This window comes from Rutilus rutilus (assembly GCF_951802725.1).
Source record: "Rutilus rutilus genome assembly, chromosome: 25".
Classification (NCBI taxonomy): domain Eukaryota; kingdom Metazoa; phylum Chordata; class Actinopteri; order Cypriniformes; family Leuciscidae; genus Rutilus; species Rutilus rutilus.
In genome coordinates, this window is record NC_140229.1 from 17,409,321 (window position 1) to 17,436,736 (window position 27,416).

General features: G+C 37.2%; 1 protein-coding gene across 1 annotated transcript in view; it reads right to left on the reverse strand.

The window, feature by feature from the left end:
• LOC311284816 (uncharacterized protein) overlaps window positions 1-21,149 on the reverse strand; it is a 199,560-nt gene extending 178,411 nt beyond the window's left edge. Inside the window, exons 1-4 of the mRNA XM_084400028.1 lie at window positions 18,229-21,149; window positions 15,236-15,294; window positions 9,273-9,361; window positions 1,211-1,520 (exon numbers count right to left, since the gene is read on the reverse strand). Of these exons, the coding sequence (XP_084256154.1) occupies window positions 1,211-1,520; window positions 9,273-9,361; window positions 15,236-15,294; window positions 18,229-20,742 (2,972 nt within the window). The 5' untranslated portion in view covers window positions 20,743-21,149. The remainder of the gene's footprint in view (window positions 1-1,210; window positions 1,521-9,272; window positions 9,362-15,235; window positions 15,295-18,228) is intronic.
• Window positions 21,150-27,416: the final 6,267 nt, after the last annotated feature.

A 27,416-nucleotide genomic window follows, 5' to 3' on the forward strand; every position in this document is an offset into this window, starting at 1 on the left:
TGCATGTAGGGGCTAGTACATGTGCTTATGTTTCCAGCAGAAGGAGTGAAAATGATATTGGCAATTTCACAGGCTTGATTTTTCTGCTCTTTCTTGTCACACTGTACAATACGAGCCACCAGGGGGCAGTACTGACATGGGGCCAGCACAGCACACCAGATAAAGGGAGGTTGGCAAAATAGGCTATGCAAAAGTTACAAGCAGTAGGTGAGGGCAAGAAGCTGGACTAAGACATTAAGCCGGCAGAAAGTGGGATGACGTCTATCAAACATTCAAAACAGCAGCAAAGGAAGTAGGTGTGTTTGAAAAGAAGCAACAAGCATCCATTCTACTATTTTACAGACTTTTGAGAGGCTGTTGTGCTTCAGTCCTGTTGTGGGTTTAGCTGTACAGCGAGTGGAGAGCCTGTTCAGGGTGTGTTATGTATTAGAGAGCAAGAATCTCTTTAGCTGTATGCACGTAATTTGTCTGTGCATGATTTTGGACTATATAAGATGAGATTTACTTGCTCTTATAAAATATACTGAGATTTCAGCGTTAGTTTAGGAGCAGGAAAGAAGCTTTTTTTTCTGAGTGTAAAGCAAGTGTCTTGGATTTTGCTGCTACATTCCCATCTCTGCAGAGGTTTACTTTAGATCTGCTCTAGAAATCAGACACGGGTCTTTCTGATAATTGCAGTTAGATTTGTGTCTTTTTGTTGTTGTTGTCTTTTACAAAGTTTTGTTTCCAGCAGATCAAGGCGTGAGACGGGGCCAGGGGAGGTTGTTTTTTCCCCATTTGAAGTTGAGGGAGGAAGGCAGGGATGGAGTAATCAGAGAAAACTCTTGGTATGACAGGAGTTCATATCCAGTTTAACTGGACATTTGTTTGATCCTTTTAAAAGAGGAGAGGGACTTCCCTTGATGTGGTTGCAAATGTCATTCACAAGGTGCGAGCGGACTTGGTTTGCATTTTGCAGACTGGAGTGCTTTCTTGGACATTGCTGATACATTTCTACACAATAGTGTAGAGTTAGAAAAATAGCCAATCAGAGTCATGGAAATATGTTTACAGGGTTAATTTGTGTTTTTTATGTTCACTTGAATTCGCAGGTATGGTATATAGAAGGATCTTTCTCTCTTTACATTTTCAGTATTTTTGGTTTCCTCTTTCTGTCAGCGTTTGCTACAAACACAAGTTGATCGCTGTAATATTGTAAGACGTTCTTCATTACTCTTCGCCATCATCTTTCCCTTTATCCTTCTTGTCCTTCTTTTCCTTCTTCTTCTTTTTCTTCTTCTTGGACTCCTCTTTCTTTCCGAAGGTGATGAACTCGCCCTTCTCATCAACAGCACCTGGGTCCTGCCGGATGGAGATGATGGCAGGGGAGCCGGGAATGATGAAGGCTTCAGGAGGAATCTCTCCTGGCTTCAGGGCTTGTGGAGGACCGTAGCCGGGGCCCGCACCGTAGCGGAAGCTCCAGCTGTTACTGTTGATGCCAGCTCCAACAGGAGGGGACAGCTGTCCCTCTCCCTCCCCATCTGAGTGAGAAAAAATGACAAGGATTAGATTTTATCATCATCACTTTAAAAAAAAATCTGGTTCAAAACAAAAAATAAACTGACCCAATTACTAATTACTATTATCTAACACCTAACTCATAGTTTCTCCAGGGATACTACACATGTAATTCAAGCCTTATCAGTAGCTTTCACTGAAGAAATCCTCTAAATTTCTAGTTGTCATTTTTTTTGTATATATATGTATATACAGTGCTATGCATAAGTGAATACACCCATGCTAAAGTTGACTAAAAAGAGGAATAAAAAATCATATTTTGGAAATTGAACTTAATGCCTTAATTTAAAAAATTTGGAAAAATTCAACCTTTAAGAACACCAATTTTCTTTGTGAATGAATAATGTATCGTAAATAAATAAATGTTCTTCCTTAAAATACATGGTGCATAAGTGTGTACACCCCTATGTTAAATTCCCATAGAGGCAGGCAGATTTTTATTTTTAAGTATTTTTTTTTTTTTTTTTTTTTAGGATACTATGCATCCTGATAAAGTTCCCTTGGCCTTTGGAATTAAAATAGCCCCACATCATCACATAGCCTTCACCATACCTAGAGATTGGCATGGTTTTATTTCAGTTAGCCTAATAGCTAGTTTGATTTGCATTGAGAGATGATCTTATGGAAAGTACCCCATGCCAATCTCTAGGTATGGTGAAGGCTATGTGATGATGTGGGGCTATTTTAATTCCAAAGGCCAAGGGAACTTTATCAGGATGCATAGTATCCAAAAAAAAAAAAAAAAAAAAAATACTTAAAAATAAAAATCTGCCTGCCTCTATGGGAATTCAACATAGGGGTGTACTCACTTATGCACCATGTATTTTAAGGAAGAACATTTATTTATTTACGATACATTATTCATTCACAAAGAAAATTGGTGTCCTTAAAGGTTGGATTTTTCCTATTTTTTTTAATTAAGGCATTAAGTTCAATTTCCAAAATATGATTTTTTATTCCTCTTTTTAGTCAACTTTAGCATGGGTGTATTCACTTATGCATTGCACTGTATATGGGGAGACAGAAATGTCAGGGTGATGCAACTGTCTTGATATTACAACAAACAAACCAACAAAAAATCATCATTGAAAGAATATAATTCTTGAAATGAAAACCTTAAGAAGTTTGGCAAAATGAAAATAAAAAAAGGTTGCATAAAGTAATGAGTAACTGTGATAAAAATTTTTAAAATAATTTATGCAATTATCTCAGCTTCCGGTTTTATTAGCAATTGACAGCCCTTAAAAACAGCTTCATTGCTTATTAATATTTTCAACATTTTTGTCATGTTGTGCAACCAACACAGCTGTCTGTTCCATACTGGAAAAAAAGGAAATGATGTCATAGAGAGACCTGTTTACTGTCTGTCTGTAAATAAATCGATAAATAAAATGTTATTACTTTTTACTTGATGGTTACACCGCATGACAAGAATCATTACATTTTCATTACATTTTCATTACATTTTCATCAAAACTATATTAAACAAACATAAAACACAAAGAGAGCACTTCTAATAACAATTTTTTTTTCTGTCTGGAGACGAATGGCAAAAACAATCTGCATCAAATGCATGATTGGAGAAGCATGTTTTCTTTGCTTTATTTAACACTGATCTAAACCTACAAGTAATGCGCGCGCACACAAACACACACACACACACAGACAGCATCACTCTTGAGTGCACTTTTATACAATGTTCATGTTTGAAAGTGTACTACCCCAACAGGGACAGAGAGCTGAGTACAGAGTGAGAGACTTATGTACTACTTTCCCTACAGAAGCAGGGCTCTTTGCCACACCAGTTACTCTATGACCTACTTTCATTTCTGTGTTTTATTTAGATCTCACCATGGCCCTGAAATGTAATTCTGTTTGTTTTTTGATCTGTACGTTTATGACAGTACCGCACGGCTTATTTCAATAAATGCAAACCCTAGCAGGGATTATCCATTTTGATATTCTTTCCTCAGCTTAAATGAATCTGCATGGGTGGATTGTGCATCTATGTGTGCGTGCAACAACTTACTAGACTAAATTAGGAACCCTTCTCGCGCTCAGTTTCTGGCACGTCTAAATTTAGACACTTCAAATACAGCCATTAATATGCAAACTGCTCTTTTTTTTCTATGGCTACTGATCCAATATGTGTAACTGTTCAAAATCTTGACCATGCTGAAAGTATACCACCTCTGCAACAGAACACTCATGGCACGCAGATGGTGCAGCGAAGAGTCAATGAGAGAGCGTTCACATGCACACTGTATGCCGCCCCCCCTGGGCTTGACGGATCACATTTGGCTGAGAAGGTCAGAAATTGTGGTTTAGAGTGGTAGCATTTACTTGCAGAGTGGTCAGATCGCTAGTGAGAGAGTAACTCATGTGTTCATGTGTTAGTCACACCTCACTCCATCTCCCTGTGGCTTTCATTATGGCAGTAATATCAGTGCATGTGTGTGTCTGCTTGTTAAGTTTCATGTCAGAGCAGGTCAACTGAGCAGACTAGTTCTCGTCCTCATGAGACCAAAGGGAAGATAAGCACAGTGAAGCTTTAAGCAACAGTTTAAAACAAACTTTCATTGCATTTCTCTCTTTGGTGTAAAGGTCAATGATAAATAAGTGTTCCCGATTTAAAGGAAAAAAAAGTTTAAAAACACATTTTGCCAAGAAATGTATTCATTTTGTTTTCAAATGTTTTTGAAAAGAACTTTCAATTTGATGACTGTACTGTAAACATGAAAGTAATAAAAAGTTCTTTTCTGCATTTTTGTACTTGTTGGTTGCACCACATGCCTTTGATTCTGCAAACATTTTTGAACTATTAATAAGCAGCGAATCAATTTTCTTAATTGAATCCATTTTTTTTATTTATTTTTTGAATCCTAAGAATTAATAAACGATTTTGCCAAATTACTTCAGCGTTTCTTTTCAAGAATTGTATTTATTTAATAGTTTTAATTATTATTATTATTATTATTATTATTATTATTATTATTATTGGCTGTCGATTATTATTGGCTATCTGGCACTCTAAATTTATGCAAAATTTATTTTATTCCAGAAATTAAAAACATAATTTTTATAGATTGTGGATTTTCAAACTGTCTGTAAAAACTGCCCCAGATTAGGCTGTTCTTATGAGGGATAAAAATCTCCAACATTCACTGCAAAAAAATCGTGTAATTCCATTTGAGCTTGATTTTTGGTAAAATGTCAATAATATGATGACACACAAACGTCTGACCATTTATAAAGCCACAATACCAACTTTGACAACACACTGCTTAATAACTTCTTTTTTTTTTTTTTTCTTATAAGTAGGATAGTAGGACCTAATATATATATGTGGTGTGGAAGGGGAGGTGTGGAAGGGGAGAGGAGTGGAAGGTAGAGAAAAAGAGAGGTATATATATTATACACTCTAAATTGAATTCAGGGGACTTGCTACCACAACTTAAATACATGTATGGTTGCAAGATAAAAACAATTCTTATTTATTGTTTTAATTAAACCTTTTAAGTTGTGAAAATTATTTTGTAGAGTTCTGTTGATATAATAATGTTGATCATTACAACAACTTAAAATTTCTGTGTTAATTATTATTATTATTTAATTAGGTTGTAGTAACTTAATGAAATTGTCTTGATAACTTAGGAAATTAGGCAGTGGAGTTCTAGTTCCCAGCATAGGACTGGATAAGGAGAATAAATGTTGAAATTGAGTGTTAATTTATTTGTTTTTAGTGAAGAGAAAGACCTGTTAGTGTTAAATGCTGTTATGTTTGACATTTAAAAGAGTTTTTGTGGTTACCATTGTGCTGAAGAGTAGATACATAAAGTACACATTGACTCTATAAGCAATGACTGCGCTAATGCTAGTGACGAGTAATACCTTGCTTGTTCATTAAATATACATGTTAAATAAGTTATGTTAGCATGTGCTATGATAGCTGTTGATTTGAACTGACATAGATAAGATTAATTGGTCCCAGGGTTACAACTCTGGAAGTTGCAGTGGCTTAATTTTTTTGAGGAATCAACTTAAAATTTTTAGTTCCTCTAACTCAATGTAGTTTGCTGGTTGAAGAATTCACTCAAAGATAACTCAAAACAATTGATGCAAACATTTTTTAGAATGTAGGAAAGCACATCCAACACATGAATGCATATTAGATTGTCATTAAATGCACACATTTGGCTGCTCTGACAAGCCTTACAATGTTAAACATTACTATTTTTTATGTTTTTGAAAGAAGTCTCTTATGCTCATCAAGCCTGCATTTATTTGATCAAAAATACAGAAAAAACAGTAATATTGTGAAATATTATTACAATTTAAAATAACAGTTTTCTATTTTAATATACTTTAAAATGTAATTTATTTCTGCGATGCAAAGCTGAATTTTCATCAGCCAGTAATCCAGTATTCAGTGTCACATGATATATGTCCTTAACACTAACAGGTCTTTCTCTTCACTAAAAACAAAGAAATTAACACTCAATTTCAACATTTATTCTCCTTATCCAGTCCTATGCAAAGCATGCTGGGAACTAGAACTCCACTGCCTAATTTCCTAAGTTATCAAGACAATTTCATTAAGTTACAACAACCTAATTAAATAATAATAATTAACACAGATAATTAACACAGATTGTTTAATTAAAACAATAAATAAGAATTGTTTTTATCTTGCAACCATACATGTATTTAAGTTGTGGTAGCAAGTCCCCTGAATTCAATTTAGAGTGTATAATATATATATACCTCTCTTTTTGTCTACCTTCCACTCCTCTCCCCTTCCACACCTTGCTCGTTCTTCCATTTTGAGTACGGCTGGTTGCCATGGAAACCTCCTCCCCCATCCCCGCTCGCCCACTCCCAGCTGCTCCTGCTGCAGTATCTAAGATTCATTGTTGTTGCCTGGCAACAAGTCACACAGTGTTTCCTAGCAACAGGACCACCGGAGGGGTCTGCCAATCCTGAACCTCTGTGCATCTCCAACCCCCACATCCCCCCTTCTCTTTCAGCATCACTCTCATTCTATCATCTCTTTCCTTCCTCTATTACTCGTCGTCTCTCTCCATCCCACATGCTTTATCTTTTAAATGACTCTCGGTATAGCAACCTCATATATCTTAAATCAAATTAATCTGTGTCTCATTTTCCTGCTTGGCCTCTTTTCTGTTCCTCCTGTTCCTATGACCTCAGCTGTGTTATAATTTACAAGCACTAAACCAGTCCTTACACAACACACCTGCACTGGTTCAGTAACACAACATTAGCCTGCTTATAATCACAACACCCAATTTTAAATGGACAACTAGACTGGTTTTCATAAGTCTATCAGATTTACAGTTTATAGTTCATACTTCAAACCTCTCTGCATCCTGCTAGAAAAAAAAAAATCAATGTATTTCTCTTTCTCCTCTCCTCCTTTCTCTTTCTCTCTCGAGTCGAGTGTGCCTCTCTCGATCTGTCCCACTTACTCTATCCATTTCTTCCCACTGTCTGCTGTCATTCCAGTCCGGCTCTGCTCTATCAGCCTGTCAATATCTCCACCATCCACCCCCCAGGAGACCAGCCACTCTTCCTTCATTCCTCTAATGGCACATTAGATTGATCGTCCTCTGTCTATCTGGCTGATCTTTGAGGAGAAGCATATCTCAGTAATGCAAATTCAATAACAGGCTTCATGCATCACAATATTTAGATACTTTGGTACTGAACTTCAGTAGAGTAGATGAAAGATGCCATCCAAGGCACATCATGCTCTTACTCAAAATAAACACATTTGGTTTATTGTGTCAACTAATGATTATGTTGCCTAATTATATGTGTTAGGCATTTGAGGGACGCAGCACTAAATTACAAATGAAATCCTGTCAGAGGAGGACTTGCCTTGATACATCTGTATTTGTTAAAGAGAATCTATTAAGGTTTTTTTTTTTTTTTTTTTTTTTGGAGTGTACTAGAATATGTTTTCATGCTTGAATGTTCAAAAAACACCTTGTTTTTCACACATTTTTCATTATTGCAGCACCTCTCTGCCCGGTCTGTCTGTAACGCTCTGGGGTGCGTTTCCCGTACGACGACGTAACTCGCTGCTTAACTACCATAGTACGATGCATCGTTGAAGAAAATAGCTAGTCACGACTGTTTCCCGAAACCGTATTGTTGCTAATTGGTCATTCAACCACATTGATTAATGATGTCACGCACGAGGTGGACTAATAAAACTTTTAATTAATCTGTTGAGATCGAATTAACGCTAGATGTTTTGCTATAAATTACGGACATGGCATCTGAGGACTATTTCCCATTTTTCTCAGTTATTTAGCTTTATTTCCAGATTCAATCATAGGCTCGTTCTTACGTACTAGAGCACGTTTGCACATGCGCACTGTTCAAAAAAGGTGATTTAAATCTCTTGACAAACTAAAAGACGTAAATGACATCTGTATGTATTCTAAATAAAAGATATAGATTGTACTGAATGTTAGCTTGTTTATTTTGATTAAGATAAGGATTTATTGAGTCCACATGTAATGCAAACAAGAAACTCTGCTTCTAACCACAGGTCAAGAGCGGTCATTCCAACCACACAACTTTGCGATGCTGTTTGCGAATGTTCGTTAGAAAAATGGTTTCAGGAAACACAGACTCATTGAACTATGCTGATAACGACAGAATTTGCGAACATAGTTGGCTAACGATGCTTTTGGGAAACGCACCCCTGTTTAGTTCCTGTCTCTATGAAGCTCCTCCTTCTGAAAAGCACATTGTGCTCTGATTGGTCGGCTGGACCAGTGTGTTGTGATTGGTCAACTGCTTCAAACATGTTTCAGAAATGTTACGCCTCTTACCATTACTCTGAGTTTCAACACAACTCAACCAGGCCTCACTCCTTCCCTTGAGCGGGAATTATTTAAATGAAGAATATTGTGATTTGTTCGTTCCTGGAAGAAAACTCAAGACTACAATCATGGCATTTCAGGGAGTTCAGAAACAGTGCTTACTGATATAGAGAATAACTCTCTTTGAAGTGGACTTTGTGCATTGTAAAAGCATAATAGGAACACTTTAATAAAAATAAACTTTGGAACAAGTAAAGTACATATGATAGTGTATATATATATATCTAAGAGAATGACGCACCACTGAACCACAGCAAGTAATTGTCTGGATTGCTAGTAACAGGAAGTCTGAAATAATTAATGGTAAAGCTCAAGCCAGACTTGCAGACTTGTTCCCTGTCATTTTAGATCTTGGGAACAGTATTGCAATAGAGAGTGACAATGGAAAGAACACTCTGTACATGGATTGGAGATCTTTTAGGGCATGCAAAACAGTAAAAGAGCAGAGAAAGAGCTGACATTTTTGGATGAATGAGTCTAACCTGCTTTAAACAGGTTGTTTTAAACATGCATGAATCCATGTCAGTTTGAATCAGCTTCAATTTGGGTCAAAAGTTTTGGCCGGCCCTGATTCATTCCTAAGATTCATTACAAGAAATCCAGAATTGCCATATGCATTAGGCACGTTCATTTAAACAGATGTAATAGGTTGATAAACATTATAATTTAGCTAGAGAGAAAATTACCAGATTAGCAAGAGCATGAAGTTTTGCGAGAAGATGATGGAGTCGTCGGTTTCGGATGATTAAGATTTAATTACACTCAGTTAGCAATGCAGATGTCTTTAAGATGTGACCTCACCTGCTGCGCTGGAGACCGTGGGCCAGTTCTGGACCAGCATGCCTTGTGCTCCCTGCATCACAGCTGAAGCCTCCTCCATATGCACAGAGCTAAAAACAAAACCAGTTGACGTCATTAGTCTTGAAATTTCAAACAGCCAGTAATTCTTTGGACTGCTATTAAAAAAAAGGCAGAGGAAATGCTCAATAAAACTGATGTAAAATATATCTCTAAATTTAGCTTCGCTTTTGGGCTGTGAAAGTAAATGAGATGTGCAACGGGGACAGATGTGTTAGCGTGTATTTTTCTGAGCTTTGGTCTGAAGGTGCGTGTGATGGTGAAAGTACATGTGACAGTGTGTGCTAGACTATCTGTGATCTAATGTGTCTGTGCGTGAGGTGATGTGTGTGTGGTGTGCAAGTTGTCTCGGTGGTTGTCATGATGCTTTAACTCCTTCAGACATGTTCACTGGAAAGCACATTGACAGAGTGTCTGAATATATAGGCCGACATGATACACAGATACACAGAAATACACAATCCCCTGGTGTCTCAGACAAGGCTTAAGCTAGTCCCAGACTAAATTGCACGTTTTAACTGAACGCAACTTGCACTGGCATATCTTAAAATAATTCAGTGCCATTGTTTTGTCTCAAGATGCACACCAGTAATACATATATACAAAAATAATAATAATAATAATAATATATATATATTATATGTTTATAAAAGCTTCTTAAATGTCCTAATTAAACTAAGGCCTAATACTGGCTTAATCTAAGCCCTGTCTGTGAAACCAGGGCAATTTGATACAAAAATTACCTCTTAAGAAGTTTTACTTGAATAGCAAACATCACATAAGATATTATGTTTGTATCATGATTATAGCAGTAACATTGTGTAATATTATTACAATTTAGAATAACTGTTTTCTATTTTAATATATTTTAAAATGTAATTTATTCATGTGATGTTAAAGCTGAATTTTCAGCATCATTACTCCAGTCTTCAGTGTCACATGATCGTTCAGAAATCATACTAATATGATGATTTGATGCTCAATAAAAATTTCTTATTAATATCAATGTTGAAAACAGTTGTGCTGCTTAATATTTTTGTGGAAATATTATAAATGTTACTGTCACTTTTGATCAATTTAATGCATATTGCTGAATAAGTCAATTAAAGTAAATTTCTTAAAAATAAATCCTGACCCCAATCTTTTGAATAGTAAGTATACAATATTTTGATTTGGAATATTTTTGTTTTTAACATGTTTATTGATTACGCTTAAAACATGACAAAATCTGCCAAATGTCAAAATAAGCATGTGTTGTTAAATAAACATTCGTCTTAATATATTATGAAGTGTTGTTACAAATAAATGTATCTTGTTTCAAGAAACTGAAAAATTGGAGAAAATTTAAATTTTTATTTTATTTTTGCAGTCCAGAAATGCTAAAGAAATACTGGAGAAATGTAGAAAGAAAGATGATATTAAAGGCAAAGCGTTCATCAGAGAGAGAAAAAAGCGGATTGCATAGAAAATGTATTACATTTTCAACATCTCCCTTCTCTCACAAGGGCCCATTTCATAATCTGATTTCCCCTAATACATTGTTGGGTTTCTTTACCATCTTTATCTTCCCTCCATTCCTCTCTTCATTTCTCATTCTCGGTCTGTCAGCAGGCCATGCATAACATAAGCCTGGGAACTTGTGGTAGACAGCAGAAGATGTACTATGTACTTAAAATTTCAACAAATACCGCGATGCACCCTAGAGCTGCGAGCATGCATTACATTAAAGGGACTTTTCATTACCTATATACACTTTTCAGCGATGGCCTTTTGCTTTTAGCACGGCTCTGTGTGTTTGTCACCATGGAAACCACGATCAGACAAGCACCCACATAAAGAGCAGATCTGTGAATAGTGCCACAGCACTCCTATACATCCATTATGAATGTACAGACATGAGGAGCAGAAAGGAAGTGGGTATAGCAGGGCATCTGCAATGCAGCACAGGGTGTGCCCAGCCGCTACAGCTTCCATAACTCTGATCCAGTGTGTGTGTGTTAGCATGATGGATCCTTCTAATTCCCTTAAAGCTGAAATGCACCCTGTGCCATGAGGCAGAGTGAATCAGTAACTTGTCTAGCCTTAGGAGAGGCTTGTCAATTGAGGGGTGTGGATTTAAAGCCACTGGAGAGGAGGCTTGGATTCTGGAGCTGTTCGGAATAAGTCTAAATGAAGAGAAAGGATGACAGAGAGTTCCAATTCTGGAATTATTGGCTCATTGAGGGTCAAAGGGAAGTTATGAATAAATAATGTACATCAACAATATAATAATAATAATAATACTAATAATGTGACATACTGAATTTACAGAAACCTTTAAACATCCTCTCCTGAAATTAAGCTACAAGTAATGGTTTAAATTGAAATAATGAATGTAATTAAGGATATGCAATATATATAACTGTTTAAAAGTTTGGGGTTGGTAAGATTGTTTTTAATGTTTTTGAAAGAAGACTGCATTTATTTGACCAAAATACTGTAAAAACAGTATCATTGTGAAATAATATTACAGTTTTAAAATAACTTCTATTTTTAATGATGGCAAAGCTGAATTTTCAGTATCATTACTCCAGTCTTCAGTGTCACATGATCCTTCAGAAATCATTCTAATATGCTGATCTGCTGCTCAAGAAACATTTCTTTAGTATTATCAATGTTGAAAACATTTTTTTCAGGATTATTTGATGAATAGAAACAGCAGTCATTTGGAATTTGGAATGTTTTTAATTAAAATGTTTGTAACAATGTAAATGCAAATGTTTACAAGTCACTTTGTAAATACTAATTTATTGCATGCTCACTGAATAAAAGTATTAATTCCTTTTAAAAGGTACATGTTTATTTCTCCTATTCTTACATTTAGGCTACATTACCTTCACTTTCCTCTAATGCTTACTTTATCTTTAAAAACACTATTAATTTAATAATACTGTAATATGTACTTATAATAATCTCTAGCAAATCTCAAATTGAATATTCCTTTAATTCTGTACATTGTGATACCTAAATATTGTGATACCTAAAAAAAATATTGATTTTAATTCTTATTGCTTCATTAATAATTTATTTAGACAAAACAGTAAGGGATTTTAATATCTACTTTTTTTTTTTTCAGTAATCAGCCATAATAATTGGCTTATCTGCCAGAATTTTTATGTTGGTGCATGTCTAAATGTAATTTATAAGTTTTTAATGTTGTACCATATTTAAATGGTGCTCAAAGTGGCTAACACAGTTTCTACACCAGATGCGACGGTCTTCACGTCGCAACAGCTAGAAATTGTCCACATTGGACGCGTCAAAGCACCCGTTGGCCGTTGCAAATCCATTTGTCCTTTGTATCTGAAGTAGCGTGAATGCTTTAAGTATGTCAGAAATAGAACGGGGCAACGGTTTACCGTTAGGAATTAGTTGTGTCATGCTGTGCCGCACCGCATCCAGTGTAGACAGCATCACTGATTATAATGGGTTTGCTTTTATCGCGTCGCATCGCACTGCTCGCCTCTGCTGTCAATACGGTGTCATCTATTTTTTTCCCCTGAGTGTACTGTCTCCTGTGCCCCTTTTTGCACCAGCCTTCAGTCACAGACAAAGCACATAAAACACACACAGACTAAACCATCCCTGGAGATGAGCCCAGAGGGTAGCACAACATTATCACATAAAACAGACAGCCCTTCACCCTTTGGAAACTGTATATGTGTGGTGGTAGAGGAGGGGGCCTTGTTGTCTCCAGATGTAAGTGTGTGTGCGGTATGTGTGAAGAGTTAGGGAGAGAATAAATATTTAGCATTTTAGAGATGACTCATTTTGTCAGTATTTGTGCATTGAAATGCTCCCCCTGAGATTCAAATTGCCTGCTTATCGGGCGTGGGTAAGCTCACACAATCAGCTCATCTGCTAGCTTGTCCTTTATGCTTGGTTGTGAAGGACTGTGCATCTGCTGTGGAGAATGCTGATGACCTACATACTCAAGATCAGACTGCAGAGCCACTATGCCAGGGAAAGGCCCTTAGCGAACGCTTCAAAGCTTGTGTTTGTGCGTGATAAAGGCAGACAGAGCACAGTTGGTCCACAGAGGAAGAGGCAAGAGGTCAGGAAGAAGTCAGAGAGCTCCTGGTGGTCATGATTCTGGTGGCTCTCTATAGCCATCAGCAAACATCAATACTGACAATCTTTGTGTGCTTTACTAATATGCTCCCTGTCCTCTGTAATTCTTCATTCCATCTTATTTTGTTAAACTCTATCTAAACTTAAACGGACACAAACTATTATGGCTATAATTCGGTTGTAGAATGAAATCTAAGGTTATGTTTACACGACAACAATGTGATAAAAACGTTTTTCCTTCTATTTTTTGTTTAACACAGACAACTTCCTTCTAAGTTTTGCACACAGACGACAACGTGTCAAAACGATCCCAGTTCACATGGATCCGGAAAGATGACTAAAATTGCTGCATTATGTTGCCAGGTCAGTAGTTGGCAATGTCAATTTGTAAATAAACACTACGAGTCTATAGACTGAACACATAATATATATATATATATATAGGGGGAAATATATTGGTAAAAGTAAGTTTAAATAAGGTTATTACAAAAAGGTAAAAAAAAAAATTGGTTGTGCATTAGGTTTTATGTACTGACAATAAACAATACTTTTTCAACATTTATTAAGCTTGGTTAATGTTGCCTTCTAAATTTTAGAAATTTTACATAACTTAAAATAAGTTGAAGTTGAAGTACTAAATTAGTAAGACTGAAATGACAAAAGCATAACAACTGTATGCTTTTGCTGTTTTATCATTTTTAATATATTTTTAGCTTTAATTTAAACTGACTCAAAAAAGAAAATATTTAAAGAATATTAAAACAACACTGATATGAATTACCATTAGTTATTACAAGTATTACAAGTGAACATCAATCAATTAACAATAGCATATGAATTCGGTTACATTTTATGGTAACACTTTATTTTACAGTGTCCTTGTTACATATCTTACATGTACTTACCATAGTAATAACAGTAAATTATGCATAATTACATGCAACTAACCCTCAACCAAACCTTAATCCTACCCTATCCCTATAGTAAGTACATGTAGTTAATTAGTATTACTCTGTACTTAAATAATGACACTGTAATTATACATTTACATTTACACTTAAAATAAAGTGTGACCCAATTTATTTTAAGGTGACATAGTTACATTGTACTTACTCAAACAAGTACTGAGTAATCTTAATTGACTATATGTACTTACTATAGAGTTACGGTTAGGGTTTGGTTTAGGGTTAGTTAATTGTAATTATGGATAATTTACTGTTAGCAAGTACATGTAGTAACGTGTAACTACATCGCCTTGAACAAAATTTTTACTATAAATTAAAAAATAAAACATTAATCTAGATTATTAAATGCTGTAAAAATTATTTTAATTGTTAGTTCATGGTACCCAAAGCATTAATTACTGTTATAAATCTAACCTTGCTTTAAAGTATTATCAGAATTTTTCCAATTCTTAAGGTTTAATGAAAAATTCAACAGATGTTTTGTGTAATATGTATAATATTTTGAGGATGCTTTTTAGCTTCTGCTCTCCCTTCAATTAGATTAAGTTCAAACAAGATGGTTTCCTGCATAATGACATTGAGGGTCAGAATTTGATTATTGTGGGTCAGGAAATGAGGAAATTAGAATTGGACATGATTCAGAGTGCTTTTACACTTTTACACAGACTAAAGGTCTTTTCTCATAAATTGAGAAAATAGTTACTACTATATAGTACAGAATAAAACCTAATATTTAATTCTTATTTAGCTACAGAGAATGAGGTGTGTTCCATTTTGGTTCAGATAGGGGTGTAACTCTTTCAGTACATTATTAACAGCAAAAGTGCTTACCTCTGCACTCCTGCCCTCAGTGACGCAGAGTAACGCCAGTCAGCATTTGGCCCTTTGGGCTGGAGGAGAGAAAGAGGGAAAGAAGGGGTGGAAGGACAGAAAAGGGTTAGATACATTCTCATCAATAAATCATGGTGCTCTGTGTGTGTGTTTCTACCTTGCATTTTAATGTGAACCACAGCTAAAGGAGACCAGGGACGATTATTGGCACTACGCCATGGCCCATGACTCACTTGTATAATCTTTTGAGTGTGGAGAGAGTGCTTCATAATAAAGCATATGAAGGACACTTGACATTCACCTAATAACATACACAACTCCATTGTAGGGATGCACAATATTGGTTAATGGCCAATATTAGTGATTTTTAACTTATTGATATTGGCCGATATTGGATATTTCATTTTGAAATGATTGATCATTTTTGGATTTAGAGAGTCTTTGCCATCATCTAAAAGCTCATTCAAAATTGATATTTAATAATTTAGTAAATATACGTCCAATTGTTATGATGTTATGCCTAAATTCACTTTACAGCTTTTAAATCTATAGATTTTTTTGTTGTTTTTTACAAAATATTATAGGATTTAAATATCGGTCATAACACTGACATATTTATTTGGCATCCACCAAAATTGTAATATTGTGCATCTCTAGCCACAACTTCTGCTCAAAACCAAAGCCCTAAATTTCATTTTTCTTCTCCCAACATCCATCCCATTCCCCATGGTACAGGAATGATATCATCTTGGGATACCAGCTGACCCCATGTAATATGATACTAGAGCATTTTCTGCCCTCAACTAGAGCAACTCAATCGGAGCACTGGTCAGAAGATGACCATTTACATTGTAACCAAATACAAAGCCTCAAACACAAGATGGTCATCTGTTTCTCCAGCAATCCACAGTAAATGAATGAATTGGTCTTACACAGAGGGAGAGCACAAGCACGTAGTTGCCATTTATATTTGCCCTAGTAAAATCCTGAAAAAAAAAAAAAAAAAACCTGGGTCGTAGAATATGCGATGGGATGAGGCATTAGAGAATGGCCCAGATAATTTGAGTAAATAACATTCTTTAATCAGGTGAATTCAGAGGGGGGAGAGAGTGCGTGCAAAGAGACTCTGCCTCGCTCTCACAATGTAATTTGCTGGGCTTGAGAATCAAAGGCTGGAGGTTAATTTCATTGCCTGCTCTCTTATCTCTGACAGACGGCCTCTGCTCCTAAATCCTCTGCAGTGTCAAATGAGCTGCAGTGTCTGTGCTGCCTCTCACCAACACATGTGAGAGGATCTGGCGCTGTCAAGAGCATCACTCCATAAACTCTAGCTATTCTTGTGCTGCAGACTTTTTTTAGACGTTTTTTTCCTTTATATCTTTTTTTAAACCATCTGCAACATCCCCTCCCATGAGCCAGAGATCAAGGCCACACAGCCTTTGGATCATGTTCTGGCTAATTAAAACACATTTCACGAATCCATGGCTGACAGAGTGAACATGAATTCACGCCAATTACACTGACAAAAACACATCAGTTGAATATCTATGACAGCAAATGCATTGCACAGGCATAAAATACAGTTTATCTGCATAAACTGTAAGGGTTTATGTGTTTGGTTTGCAAAATTGTGACATCAGATTTTTTCTCTCAAAAGTCCCTTATTTTTAGTGTATACAAAATAATGTTGAAATTCAAACACAATCTTGGAGTAAAGACACAGTGACATGACCTGGAGTGGCAATGGGTGGGAGGTAATAATCCTGAAAATGTGATGACATCCTCAAATGTGGGAGCAAATGCCTGAATCATCATAAATGCAGTGTGCTACTCTAGAAAGTCTTGATTTGACACTAATGCAGGGTGAAGCAAAGCACTGTAAAGCTGCACTAGATAACCACACAGTACAACAGGAGATGACAAGGTCAAAAGCTTCTGACACACGGACACAGAGCTTCATTGCAGCTTCTGGTTGGACTTAATTGCTTTTTACACTAAAACATATTAGACATACTGGAAAGCAGAGTTGGGGTATACTGAGCTAACGTTTAGTTCCCTGCATGATGCATCACATATGATTATATTTTATTTAAATAGTTCTTCTTATTAGCTTCTTATGCATATATATATGAAGAGTTCAGATGCAAACGCCTCTAAGTGCCATCTGAAATTGTCTTCTAGAATGATCATTTTTATCAACCTTGTATATTTAAGTTCAGTAATTTCACTTAAATGGCATTGAAGATTACCTATTAATTGTCATTTAAGTGAAATTACAAATTACTGAATATATGAGCTTGATAAAAATTATCATTCTAAACGAAAATTTCAGATGGCACTTAGAGGCTTTTGCATCTGAACTCTTCATATATATATATATATATATATATATATATATATATATATATATATATATATATTTTATATACATTTTCTTTTTTTTTGTGCTATATTTTGTGTTATGTTTCTGTCATCATAATTTTGTCCAGAATTTCTGGCAGAATTTTCTATTTTGTTTTGTTGTGTTTTTTATATAAATGTTGTTACTGTAAATTTGACAGTTTTTTTTTTTTTTTTTTTTTACAGATATTTGACCCTGGACCACAAAACCAGTCACATGAGTACATTTTTCGCATTTGAGATTTATCCATCACCTGAAAGCTGAATAAATAAGCTTTCCATTGATGCATTGTTTGTTAGGATAGGACAATATTTGGTCGAGATACAACTATTTGAAAATCTGGAATCTGAGGGTGCAAAAAAATCGAAACATTGAGAAAATCAATGTTTTATATATTTACGGTAGCAAATTTACTAAATATCTTCATGGAACATGATCTTTACTTAATACCCTAATGATTTTTGGCATAAAAGAAAAAACTATCATTTTGACCCATACAATGTATTGTTGGCTATTGCCACAAATATACCCCTGCGACTTGTGACTGGTTTTGTGATCCAGAGTCACATATATACTTTGTGATAGGACACACCTGCATTGCTGCATCTGGCATACTAAGCCTGCGAACAAATCCGCTCCCTCCGGTAAAAAAGCGCTCAGAGCCCCAGGTGCCACTGATGGGTCGGCCTGTGTTGTAGAACATGAAGGTGTCACTGCCCGACGTGGCAGTCAGACAGGTCTTGTAGCAATAGGTCTTGGTCAGAGAGCCATTACCCCGGACCTCAATATAATGAGGCTCAACCTTGAGGTCTCGTCGGAGCACCACGTTGTTATTGGGTTGAGCACCACCACCACCACCGCCACCTCCTCCACCGCCCCCTCCTGAGCCACCTTCTGCTTGGGCCTTCTGGGACACGCAGCATGGCGAACAGGATCCGGGCTGGGTGCAGTATGCATGGCAGCGCACGATGGCCAGCACAACAACCGTCACCAAAAACACAAAGGTTGTGGCGCTCAAGGCCACGATGAGGTACAGTGTCACTTTAGAAAACAAGAGAGCGCTGTGAGGGCGGATGATTCGTTTGGGGTCAGGCATGACTTTGGGTGGCACCTCCATGACAGCGACGTTAATCGTAGCGGTGGATGACAGAGGTGGTTCGCCATGGTCCCTTACTAGTACGGTTAGACCAAAAGAGGTGGAGTTGTCTTCAAGGACGCGCCTCGTTGTACGAATTTCTCCTGTGTGTTCATGCACTTTAAATAGATCCAAATCGCTGGCCTGGTCCAGCAGATAGATGACCCACGCGTTCTGTCCTGCATCTGCATCATAGGCCACCACTTTTGAGATCAATGTACCTGGCTCTGCATTTTTCAGCACCGTCTCTGTTGAGCGTGTGCCGTTGGCTGGGGGATTCACAATCTCAGGCGGGTGGTCATTTTGATCCATTATGTAGATGTAGACAGTGGCTACACGACTGAGTGGTGGGATACCACCATCCTGAGCTTTAACCTGGAAGTGAAACTCCCGTAATGACTCATAGTCAAAGGAGCGAAGGGCGTAGGCAACACCAGTGTCCGCTTTAACCGACACATAGGAGGTGACCAGGATCCCGTGATTGTTGTCGTTTAGGACCGTGTAGGTGATGCGAGCGTTTTCATTGACATCTGAATCCTGAGCCTTGATGGTGCAGAGCGAGGCTCCAGGTGCATTATTCTCCATGACATACACAGTGTAGGAGGTCTGGTCAAAGCGTGGAGGGTTGTCGTTCACATCAGCGACATCCACCTGAATGGTCTTCTGAGACGAAAGTGGAGGGTTGCCGCCATCTGTAGCGCTGAGGGTGACATTATAGGCTGCTGTGTTCTCACGGTCAAGAAAGGCTGAGGTTACCAAGGTATAGTAATTTCTAAATGACTTGATTTTGAAAGGAAGACCAGATGGAATTTCAAGGGTGACCTGTTTGTTAGGGCCAGAGTCCCGGTCCGTCACGCTGATCAGGGCCACCACGGTGTCTGCACGGGCATCTTCACGCACTGGACTGGACAAAGATGAGAGCACAATCTCTGGAACATTGTCATTGACATCTACAACGTCCACCACCACTTTGCAATGGGCTGCCACTGGAGCTGGGCCTTTGTCCATGGCCTGGATGTACATTTCATACGTATTGGTGTCCTCGTAGTCCACATTGCTCTTGACTCTGATTTCTCCAGTGTTGGTGTCCATGCCAAACATCTGCCTGACCCTATCTGAGGTGTAAATGCTGAATGAATAAAGCACCTCCCCATTTGTTCCTTCATCTTGGTCTGTGGCATTCAGTTTGATAACCAAAGTGTCTTTGGGCGAATTTTCAAGCAATTTGACTTTATATACTGAGCTGTCAAAAACGGGATTGTTGTCATTCGAATCTAAGACGCGAACGTTAATTTTTGCGGTACCTGTTCGTGCTGGTGTGCCACCGTCGGTCGCTGTCAGGATTAACTGATGATAAGGTGAGAGCTCGCGATCCAAGGGCTTTTTGAGAACGAGCTCGATGTGCTTAGTATTCAATGAAGGCTTGTTGGAATCGAGAGCAAAATGCTCGTTTGGGCTGAGCCGGTACAATCGAACCGAATTGGTTCCAATGTCCGGATCTTGCGCGTGTTCGATCGGAAAACGAGAGCCCGGCAAAGCCGATTCTGTGATTTCCAATTGATACTCGTCTCTGGGGAACTGCGGCGTATTATCATTCACGTCTGTAATCTCCACCTCGACATTATGGTCTTCAGATGGGTTTTCAAGAAGAACCTCAAGATTCAAAACACACGCGGTGCTCGAGTCACACAATGTCTCTCTGTCAATTCTCTCGTTTACCAATAATTTTCCATTCTTATGGTCCACGTACCTTCTGCCGCTGTCAGAGGTTACCTTAATTTTTCGGGTGGAGAGCTTTCGAATATCCAAACCCAAATCCTGTGCAATATCACCTACAATCGTTCCACTATCCGATTCCTCTGGCACGGAATATCGTATATGTCCGAGAGCAAGGCCACAAAATAATAAAAATAGCAAAAAAGAAAGAGGCACTTTTTTGTCTAGGCAATCACATATCCCTGCAACAGCCATCGCAAGATCATAGGATCCGCAGACGGATTAAAAACAGCACTCCGCCTTGTCAGTTTGCAATATCTTGCCTCCCACTTCAGCATTAAAGGTTTTTCATTTATGTGCACAATGGCCTAATGGTCAATTCCATTCTAGAAGCGCACGGATACTTCTCAGATGCGTCCATGTTTCCTTTGTCCGCGCTTATCCTTTTTTTTCCCTCTGCGCGCCGCTGACGGGTGTGTTTCCTTGCCACTGGTGCTGCATATTTCGCCGTGCGCGCTCTCTCTCTCTCTCTCTCTCTTTTTCTCCCTCCGCTTCAAGCCACCCCTCCCATTCTACTCCTTTTCCTCCTCTTCCTCATGGCTTAGTTCGATGGTGTTGGTGCGGCACACAGGGGGAGGGGCTGCCTACTCAAATATAATGCATTCTGATATTCGAGACCTTGTAAGAAAATATAACAGCTTGATGGAAGCCGCCACAAAGCAAAATATAGCCTATGCATTGCCATCAAACTAGCCTATCAGGTTTATGGTAATTTGAAGGGGAAAAAAAGCTACACGTACTTGGAAAATATTAATATCGTTTCCTTAACTAGGACAGTGCGTTCATCACTTAATGCGATGAGGAAAAACACTCAAAATTAAACGCGTTCGAAGTGGTTTTCTGTAAGAGATTGGATTCTGCTGTGAGTTCTACTTAATATGAGTGGCCGTGATACTTTCGCTACACTGTAATAAAATATATATTAATAAAAAAGGGAAAATGGTGTAAGTGTTTAAAATCTAAAGCAGCAGTAAAAAGCTCAAATAAAAAGCAACTGGGTACCTAGCCATATATGAAATAAATTTATATTTAAATGATAGAAAATATATATTTAAAAAGTTTTTTTACACGGTAAAAATGGGTAAATTTATCATATAAAATGTATTTATACTGTTAAATATTGTAAAAATGCCCAATTTGATTACCACCTCGATACAGTAACTGTTGCAATATTTAACAGTATACATACATTTTATATGATAAATTTACCCATTTTTACCGTGTAAAAAACTTTTTAAATATATATATTTTATCATTTATATATATATATATATTTTTTTTTTTTTTTACTGTTAAATATTGTAAAAATGCCAAATTTGATAACCACCATCTCGGTAACTGATACTTTGTTGCAATATTTAACAGTAAAAATAAATATTATAGTAAATTTACCCTATTTTTACCGTGTTAATAATCCTTAGGTTGCTGTCAAATAAATTGCCTGACAATCTCGCGCACTGTCATGACAGGCTGCGACTTCTCAAAATGATCATCGTTGTCAGCGCTCCCAAAGAACGGCAATCCAAATCATTATTAACAAGCGGCTCAATTGTTTCACAAAAATGTTGCTAATGTTTTGAGAAAATACAAAATACGTTTATTCTATATTGATCACATAACTTCTATATCCATCATAACAAGCTATAATTATCATTGCCCCAGAATGCGTTTTTTCCTTTCCGCCTCCCTCTCCCCGTCTGTGGCTTTGACTTCAGACAGACCAGGTCATTCGGGCGTGCGCGCCTAGGGCGTGATCTCTGTGCATCCGTCAAAATGCGCCACAGTGAGGGAGCGTGTCACTCTGAAACCGATGACATAAACTAAACCAGGGCAGACAGTCAGCGTAAACCCGTCGCATTAGGGTCGCCTCATGTCATCGCCAAATAAAGCAATAGAAAACAATCTTCATTCAGATGAGAATTAGTTTAATTTTGAAATAAAAATAATAATCAAATTCTTTTATTATATATCAGATTATTATTGTTGTTTTAACGTTAGACATTTTGTGCAGTATATTTAAAGAATAAAATGGGCCATTTCATATGTCAAAGTTCACAACAATTTTAACTCAAACCATACTTTTTTCAGTATGGGGTCACTGGAAGTTCTGGAACACAGAACAGCAGGTGGCAATCACATGTCTTTATTTGTTCACTGCCAGTATTAGATGAAACAACAGGATGAATAGGCAGTATGTGAAACACTAGGCAGTGTTTATGCATTGTTTTCATAATGTAATCGTTTTGCTCTCTTTGGAAAGTACTGTGAGTGATACCACATGTTTGGCAGCACAAAACGCTCTGTAAGCCACTGGGCCAGATCCCCACGTTTACTTTTGTTCAGACTTTCAGATATCTACAATCCAGATTTAGTTTCTGGCCCCACCTGTTGTCTCTCCTGAACACACACACAATGCACATACATGTTGATTGACATTTAATTGCCAATAAAGATTACCCAGACATATTTACAAACCGATTACATCATTTTTTTAATTGTATTATAAAACTGAAATTTGAATTTTGCACATGCATGACTGTCAAAATGAAACTTCATTGCAGAGACAAAAAATACAGACTTAAAGGGATAGTTCACCCAAAAATGAAAATTCTGTCATCATTTACTCACCCTCAAGTTGTTCCAAACCTGTATGAGTTTCTTTGTTCTGCTGAACACAAAGGAAGATATTTCGAAGAACGTTTGTAATCAACAGATCTCGGTCCCCATTGACTTCCATAGTAGGAAAAAAATATACTATGGTAGTCAATGGGGACCGAGATCTGTTTGGTTACAAACATTCTTCCAAATATCTTCCTTTGTGTTCAGCAGAACAAAGAAACTCAAACAGGTTTGGAACAACTTGAGGGTGAGTAAACAATGATAGAATTTTCATTTTTGGGTGAACTATCCCTTTAATACAAGCAGTTGCAAGTATCATTGCTTTCACTCCCTCCTCTTCCATCTCTTCTTTCCTCCCTGTTCTTCTTTGTCCCCTTTCTCTGTGAATCGCTATTGGGATCAACATAGTTTAAAAAGAGATTTAAAAAAAATAGTCTAATATCAAAAATCAAGTCTTTTAACCATGGATTTGACTGCTTTGGTCCATGTTCTTCTAGATCTATTAACTATAGGTCTCTGCTTCAGCAAACCTACAGGAAATTTAAAGGCACAACCAGGCCTCATCCTGCATGCATGCACTTTCACTGTCAGTGTGCAATAATAAGACTGTCTTGACATTTGCAGAAGTGAGTTGTAGCCTTGGGGAACTGAGTGTGTTAAGTTGTGAATGATAGAGAAAAAGGGATGAGTATAATACTGCCAATTGACAAAACAAGGCTCCTATTTAAGAATAAGAGTCAAATTCTCAAACATTGCTACACTAAGTGTTGTCTATTTGTGATAGGCTAATCACACTGGGGAGCATCAGGCTAATCGCACTAGGGAGACTGATTAAGAAATGGCTCCTAAGAAAACAGAATATATATTTTTTTTCATTAGTGAAATATAGAGCCAAATTTTCTCCCTTTATCATTAATTGATAACATTTAGCTGGCTATAATGTATAAAGAGAATCGAGAAAATAAACGGATTAAAAAAAAAAATCAACAAATGATCTTATTATGTCACCTATATATATATAAAGCTAGACTTCAGTCATTTGTGGTCACAAAGACAAGCTGCTAAACAGTTGAAAATTTAAAGATATTACACTGCGTTGAGCTTTGACTTGTGAACTTTGACCTTTGACATGGCAGAGACCCATTTACAAGTGGTACTCCTCCTCCCCTGACCCTACTTACATAAGTGTGCCATATTTTAAAAGAGATGCACCCATCTGAGAGACACCGCACAGACAGCCTGCACCAACAGTGCCCTCAGCAAGGGCATCCAGAGTCACACCACTCACCGCAGTGTGCACAAAATGTTCTCTCCATCTCTCTTTCCCACTCTCTTTGCGTGCATGCCGTCTTCTCTCATTCTTTCTCTCTACTCTGCCAGTTGTGGCCTATATTTGGTGTTGATGATGTAGGTCATAGAACCGAATGGTAAAATTAGAGTGAATGGTAGATATATTGGCTATGAACCAACTCCCAGAATGGACAACATAGTCTCAAGTTTCACAGGCCCAGATGTCGTTCTATATATAAACATACTATTTTACTAATTAAGAAGCAACATAAGACATTAAGATTCTTTTTCAGAGAACATACAAATTATGTAATCAAAAAAATACAGTAAAAAACGTACTATTGTGAAATATTTGTATAATTTAAAATAAGTGTTTTCTATTTTAATATATTTTCAAATGTAATTTATTGCTGTGTTGGCAAAGCTGAATTTTCAGCATCATTACTCCAGTCTTCAGTGTCACATGATCATTTTATGAATCATTCTAATAAGCTGATTTGCTGCTTAAGAAATAATTCTTATCAATGTTAAAAACATTTGTGCTGCTTATAGTTTTCTAGAAACAGAGCTACATTTAGTTTTTTAGGATTATTTGATGAATAGAAAGTTCGAAAGAACAGAATATATTTGAAATAGAAATCTTTTATTACATTATACACAGGGCTTGACATTGTAACGCAGTCACTACTAGCCACTTCGGCGGGTTGAATTTTATATAGGCCTAATATACATTTACAATTGTAGTCTTTTAAAAAGGCATCTAAAACAATAAACTATGTGCAAACTAAAACATATAGTGTTGTCAAAAAATCGCTACATATCGATACTGAAATATCTGAAACTCTTCCGCAGGATACACGATACCAGCGTTTTCGCTCTCTCTCCGATAGCGAGTTGACACACAAACCCACGTCCCTTTACTCACTCGTTTCATTAGCTACGGATGAATATTGTTGGTGTTACAGGGCTTGAATTCCAGCATGGGATTGCACGGTTTGAGCATAATTTTACTAATTCCCGCAGATTTTGTGCACACACCCAAAGTGCGCGCACATAAAGACAAATATATTGGCTATATATATGGTCCGTGCGTCAGGCCTAAAGTGACAGCAGCCTAATATACCGGCTGTCAAATTATGAGATAATATAAAAAATATCTATATGGCAGTTTTTCCCTATGGTATCGATGTCAAAATTGTGGCCAGTGAAAATGCTGAGTGGCTAGTAACTTTGGAAAACCACTAGTAGCCACAGTGTCTGGTGTTAAAAAGTTAATATCAAGGCCTGATTATACATGTCTTAACTGTCACATTGCTGATTTTCTTTCTTTCTTTTAATTATCCTGACCCCACACTGGTAGTGGGTCTTTAATGCAAGTCTGTTTTTCTTATTGCACTTTAGATTTTACATTTTAAGAATAAACAGGTCAAGTAAAACAACCTGCTGTAGAGTGGGACAGAATACACTTAAGATACATCGAAACAAGTCTTAGTATTTTATTCGCTGTATTTTAGTAAAAGAATCTTGTTTAAAGGATTTGTTTTACTTTTTTTTAATGATAGACAACCTTCTTTGTTACTGTTTGTTTGCTTAATCTGTGTTGCAAAAGACACTTGCAAAATTCCTAGATATTAGTTCCTGAAATTATTTCAGGACGCAGAGAGAGTATGTGAGAAGACAGAGAGAGGGAATTTTTTTTTTTTAAAGGACTGCACGTCCTCAAAGAAATGAGAGGCAAAGCATTATGGGAGCAGAAGGCATGTTGTGCATAACACAAAGTGACAGTAAAAAAAAAATAGAGAGAAAGAGAGGGTGTCTGAAAGGATTGGGCACGGAGGATGCTTGAAAAGGATGGTGTAAGACCCCTACTGGCTGAGGTTGGAAATAAACACTTTATAGTAAGGATCAGCTCAGGACAGCTCTGCAACCAACAGAGGGCACTAGCAAGCCATCCAGAGCCCCCCCTCCATCTCTCTCTCTCTCTCTCTCTCTCTCTCTCTGCATTCTGTTCAGCTTGACTCATTCTGCCACCTGCAGCCCTCTGCAGAGATGACCCACCCATCCTCTCACTGATACACTGCAGGGAATCATCGACTGTTCTTTCTACAGCCAGACCCAGCAACCCAAGAGAGGCAACTGAACAGAATAGATATGCAAACTAGCATAAGCAAATAAATGATGACATAAACCAATAATATGTTATAGCACTATAAGTGCTCCTAAAATGCTTTGCTGAATGCATTAGCATTTCATTTGTACAATAATGACAACCTAATGGATCACTGCAAAGTGATCATTTTCATATTCAGTGAAAACGAATCTGCAGTGATGATAACCTTGTAAACAAGAAATTATGCAGATCCACATCTAATTTGAGCTTTAGGGAATTTAGAGAACCCGCAGGACCTGCGGAGACAAATGGCCAATTTGTGAAAACCAACAAAGGAACATTTGTCATTCATGGCAATCTGTTTATTGTGCTCTGAACCTCCATTTCAGGGTAAAAATGCATCCATCCAGAGGGACAGAAATCCCAGTGTGACCTTAACAAAAGGCTCAGGTCATTCTGTCTGATAGAAACACAAGCCAGCAGACACACAGTTTATGTCTTGCAGTGCACAGACAACAGCTTAGCAGTTTACAGTCAGTTCACAATAAATAACACTGAAGTAATGATAGTGTCTGTATTTACCCACAGTCTGTACTATGACTCATAGTATGTCACAATGCTTAAGCATTGACTCAATTCCATGATTCTGTCAAGCTTATATTCTAATGAATAACATACACAAGCACAAACAGACTTATCCACTTTCTTGGGTAAACCTCATAGCATTACACTCTGCAAATAGACTTGAAGATTGCCCATATTGACCACAAATTCACAGCTGGCTGAAGCAGTAATGTCATAACTGAAACATGATCCTTGTGCGCAAGACAATGCTGGAGGCATTTATGTA